Below are 5,328 nucleotides of genomic sequence, written 5' to 3' on the forward strand. Positions count from 1 at the left end.
TTTATCAAAGATGGAAGTGAAACACTGTATGAAGGGAGCAAGTACACAAAGTTAGAGTTTTTAATAAAATTGTATCATATAAAGGTCTATTGTGGATTAAGTGACAAGGCAATGACCATGATACTAGATTTGTTGAGAGATGCATTTGAAGATGCAAATTTACCTCCTTCCTTTTATGAGGCCAAAAAAACCATTAGCAAACTTGGCCTTGACTACATCAAGATAACTGCATGTCCAAATAATTGTATGTTATACTGGAAAGGTGACTCAGAATTGGAAGCATGTAAGCATTATGGTACATCTAAATGGAATCCTTACAAGAAAAAAAGCAATCTGCAAAGGTTCTACGTTGTTTTCCATTAAAACCAAGGTTACAAAGATTATTTATGTGTTGTAAGACTGCTGAGCATATGAGATGGCATGCTTCAAGCAGTAACGAGGATGGGTTGATGAGGCATCCAAGGGATGGTGAGGCATGGAAGACATTTTATCGAACTCATTTTGGATTTGATTTGGATCCTCGAAATGTTCGCTTAGGCCTTGCTACTGATGGTTTCAGTCATTTTGGAACAATGAGTACTACCTATAGTATTTGGCCAGTCTTCTTGATTCCATACAATCTTCCTCCTTAGATGTGTATGAAGCACACCTCCTTCATCTTATCAATGATTATTCCAGGCAAGCAAATGCCTGGAAATAATATAGATGTGTACTTACAGCCCCTCGTGAAGGAATTATGTGAGTTATGGAATGATGGTATTGAAACGTTTGACTCATCATTGAATGAAAATTTTAGAATGCATGCAGCTCTTATGTGGACAATCAGTGACTTTCCTGGATTAGGTATCCTATCTGGCTGGAACACACATACTGGTTTTGCCTGCCCAACTTGTAACTTTGACACAGAACCTTGTCGTCTTCGTCATAGTAAAAAGTGGTGTTTTATGGGTCATCGACGTTTTCTGAGAAGAAATCATAGGTTTAGGCTGAATCGAGTACGCTTTAATGGAAGTAAAGAGGAGCGGAATCCGCCATTAAAATTATCAGGGTTGGACATTTTGAGACAAATTGAAGAAAGGAGAGTAGCAGAGTTGAATGTTAGCGGGAAAAGATCTAGAAGAGCAACTAAACAATGGAACAAGAGAAGTATATTCTTTGAACTTCCTTATTGGAAATCTAACTTGTTACGTCATAATTTAGACTTTATGCATATCGAAAAGAATATATGTGACAATATCATATATACACTGCTGCATGATAAATCAAAATCAAAAGATAATATTAATACCCGAAAGGATCTAAGAGAAATGGGCATAAGGCGTGATCTTTGGCCGGATGATAGTGAAAAATATCATCTTGCTGTTTTTTCACTTGTGACTGATAACAAAAAGAAGCTGGACACCAAAAAGTTGTTCCTTACAACTTTGAAGAATATTGAAGTACCAGATGCCTACTCAAGTAATATTTTCAGATGTGTTGATTTGGTACAAAAAAAGATTTTTGGATTGAAAAGTCATGATTGCCATATTATTTTAGAGCAATTGCTACCATTGGCGATCCGCAATGTGTTGCCAGACCATGTAGTTGCAGTTTTGGTGGACTTTTGCTCATTTTGTCGTGCCCTTTCTAGCAAAACCTTGAATCTTTTGGAGCTTGATAAGCTCCAAGAGCGCATTGAAAGCATACTTTGCCACATAGAGATACTATTTCATCCATCATTCTTTACAGTAATGGTTCATTTGTCTTTCCATCTAGCAGAAGAAGCAAAACTGGGAGGTCCAGTGCATCACCGAAACATGTATCCTATTGAGAGGTAAAACATTAACACTTCTAATTTGAATATACTTGTATTCTGGTCATTTTAAATAGTTTGTACACTTATTTCCTATTATTTTTGTAGGGAATTAGGCCATTTTAAGTCATTTGTACGAAATAAAGCACAACCAGAGGGTTCTATATCTGAGGGTTACTTAGCTGAAGAGTCTCTTACCTTTTGTTCTCGGTATATTGAGGATATTGAGGCAAGATTCAATAGACCTAGGCATGTTCGTGATGACCCAAATGTCACTGAGCCTTCTGGAAGGTCATCTATCTTCCCTCAATTAGGTAAACCTGCATCAGCTTCGGTTACATTCCTTTTAACTCATATACAGAAACTACAATCTCATCGATATGTGCTTCTGAACTGTGCAATTGTCACGCCATTTGTGGAGTGAGTAACTCATACGAACTTTATATTATTTATCATTGTAATATTTGAAGTAGGCTAGTCATGTTCTTTAACGTTAATGTAATTATTACATATAGTGAATTTAGACTGTACATAAGGAGGAGTTCAAGAAGAAGACCATCGCCTACTGAGATAGAGAGGAGAGTTAATAAAGAGTTTGTTGATTGGTTCCAAAAGCGGGTGAGTAAGTAATCATTAGTTATTATTTACATTTTATTTGAATGACACTAAGATAATTTTATTTTGATTTAGATTTTGAATCCAGACACAATAGATACAATGTCTATTGATCTAAAGTTTCTTGCACGAGGTCCATCGGCACATGCAAGAAGTTTTACTGCATATAACATCAATGGGTCCAAATTTCGAACTTTGGCTCGAGAAGAAGGTCTACAAACACAGAATAGTGGAGTTTTCTTAACCTCTAAAATATCATGTATTGCAAGTAGTGTAGATGGAAATTTAAGGCAAGCAGAGTTACCATATTATGGGAAGTTAGAAGATATTATTGAGATTAATTATAATCGTCGGTTCAAGGTGGTTCTTTTCAAATGTAGATGGGCTGATACTGCTTGAGATAGAGGGTATAAAAAGGATCGTTGGAACTTAAATTGTGTTAATTTTGATAGATTGATTCATACAGGTGAACGTGAAGAACATGAACCTTATATCGAAGCATCTCAAGCACAACTAGTGTACTATACGGATGATGTTGTCAATAAAGGGTGGAGTATTGCTGTGCATCTAAAGCCAAGAGATCTGTATGATATGGGAGAAGAAGTAGTGGAAGATGAAGTATATGAGAATGAACCATACCAAGAGCAAGAACTCGAACAGTTCTTTAGTGATGGTGATAAGTATGTACAACTAGCTAAGGACCATATAATAGATGATGTAGTAGAGGAAAATGTTGCTACTAACTTAGCATCAGATACATGCATGTTTGAATAGAAAATTTATTTAATATGTTTCTTTATATGAAGGTAACAGTACTGCATAACTAAGTAATATTTATTTCATTTATTTGGTGTATAGGTATGTTTAGAAATGGTATCCATATTTGGTTTGAAGGCATATTTAGAAATGATATTCATATTTGCTTCACCCTTTTTTATTTGATTTACCTCTTTTTAATCCGTGGTGATTATGATATGGCACCTCCTACCACTGCAATGTTACCTGGTACTACGGCTGCTACAGGTACTTGTTTCATCATTAAGGTTACTGCTGATATTACGTTGATAACTGCCACATTTTTCTTTGACATAGTGTGGAAGTCCATATCAAAATGCATGGTTACGTTTTGGTAAGATTTTTGGTTCTTTAACTTCCACCTATAATGGTATTGAGTCATAGAGTAGATTGGTTTTTTTGTTTTTATTTATTGTTTACTTGGTGAAGTAATTCCGAAACTGAGGGTTTTTGGTTTCTTGTTGTGTTTTGTGTTTGTTTGTTTGTTTTGTATGTCTTGTCTTATGTTCTAACAAGGCAATATTGGGCTACTTGCCCCACTATGTTGACAATGGGTGTGAGCAGACTTCTGTAGCTTTTATGTACAAGGAAGAACCAAAACAGGTCTTGTTCATCTTTATCCAGGAATTGCCTGTTTGGTAGTTACAAATATTTTCTGAATACACTGTAAAATTTCTACTCCTTATATTGTTTTACTTATATTTCTTAATACAGAATTCATTTATTCTTTCAAAATCATTTTAATAGGGAAATGTAAATACTCACTCTCGTATCGTTTAAAGTATACGTCATGATGCCATTTTCAATTGTATCTTGGTTGCCTCTGCAGGTCAAGTTCCTGGGACCAACCTACCAATTCCTGGAATGTTTCCTAACATGCTTCCTTTAGCATCTGGCCAGGTACTGTCAGCACTCCCTGTTCAGTTGTGTGGATTCAATGCTTTTATCAAGATTCTCATTTATTTGTTCCTTGTTGGTTGTGGTAGTTTGGAGTTCTTCCTGTTATGCCGATCCAGGCAATGACACATGAGGTTGGTAATGTGTTAGTAATTTCCTTTTCAAGCTCACAGTGCGTATGAGTTCCTCTTTTTTTAACCTGAAGTGTTTCCTAACTTGTTCTGTTATCAGGCTACTAGGCATGCTCGGCGAGTTTATGTTGGTGGACTTCCAGCTAATGCAAATGAACAGGTATTAGACCACCCTCTACCAATCTCAAGAAGTAGTTGGTCTTTTTGACATTTCCATATAATGTTTATTTGTTGAAACAAACTAGATGAACACTCTCTCCTGTATTCATTGCATAGTAGTTTTAACTGTGCGAAGACAAATCTTGGAGCAACAGTCAAGTTGTCTCTGTGTGGCCTATAAGTTCGAGTCGTGGAATCAGCCATTGATACTTGCATCAGGTTGGCTTCCTACATCACACCTCTTTAGGGCGCGACCCTTCCCTGGACCCTGCATAAATACGGGATACTTTGTGCATCAGGTTGCCCTTTGAGTTTAACTGTGTCTGAGTGATTCATCTTTTTTCGCCTTCAAATATGAGAGATATTATGCTGTTGGAATCACTTTGGTCCAAATTTGGAATTTCTTGTGACTTGACTTGAGTTGTTTAAAAGTTGGCTAATCAAATTTTGGAAGTTACTTAGTTCCTTTTCATATTTTGATATCTTTCAGATTCACTTCAATATTTTTAATGTGGTTTAGTACTTCTTATATTTTGTGGATGTAAAATTTGTTACGCAGTCGTTTCGATCAATATAACTTAGTTTCATCTGATTTACTGTCGACGTAGTATGAAATCAGTAGTAGTACCTTTCTTACTGTCACCACCGTGAAAATCTTTCTTAGTCATTCACTTATTTACTATTACTCTCTATATAAATATGGTATGTGGTGATTTTCTGAATGGTGCTCAAGGTACTATTCACGTCTATGTTTAAAGAATTAATATTTTGAAATTTAATAATTTATAGTAAAGTATCACAGAACCAACCTCATTCCATGTACCATTATTTGATATTTCTTTTTGAAGATATCCTTTGAAGTCACTATCTGTTGAGAGAGAAAATCTGCATGTAGTTTTCTCTTTTTTACCTCATGGTTAAAGCTGATTTTCTATGACC

At 35.7% G+C, this 5,328-nt stretch overlaps 1 protein-coding gene across 1 annotated transcript; it reads left to right on the top strand.

Moving 5' to 3' along the window:
- The first annotated feature begins 386 nt into the window (after positions 1-386).
- On the top strand, positions 387-3,181 carry LOC107803711 (uncharacterized). The gene is made up of 6 exons (XM_016627476.2): positions 387-576; positions 679-1,813; positions 1,901-2,212; positions 2,308-2,410; positions 2,483-2,783; positions 2,874-3,181. Exons 1-6 carry the CDS (start codon positions 387-389, stop codon positions 3,179-3,181), a joined length of 2,349 nt encoding a protein of 782 aa, XP_016482962.1.
- Positions 3,182-5,328: the final 2,147 nt, after the last annotated feature.

Source organism: Nicotiana tabacum, chromosome 15 (assembly GCF_000715075.1).
Source record: "Nicotiana tabacum cultivar K326 chromosome 15, ASM71507v2, whole genome shotgun sequence".
Taxonomy (NCBI): Eukaryota; Viridiplantae; Streptophyta; class Magnoliopsida; order Solanales; family Solanaceae; genus Nicotiana; species Nicotiana tabacum.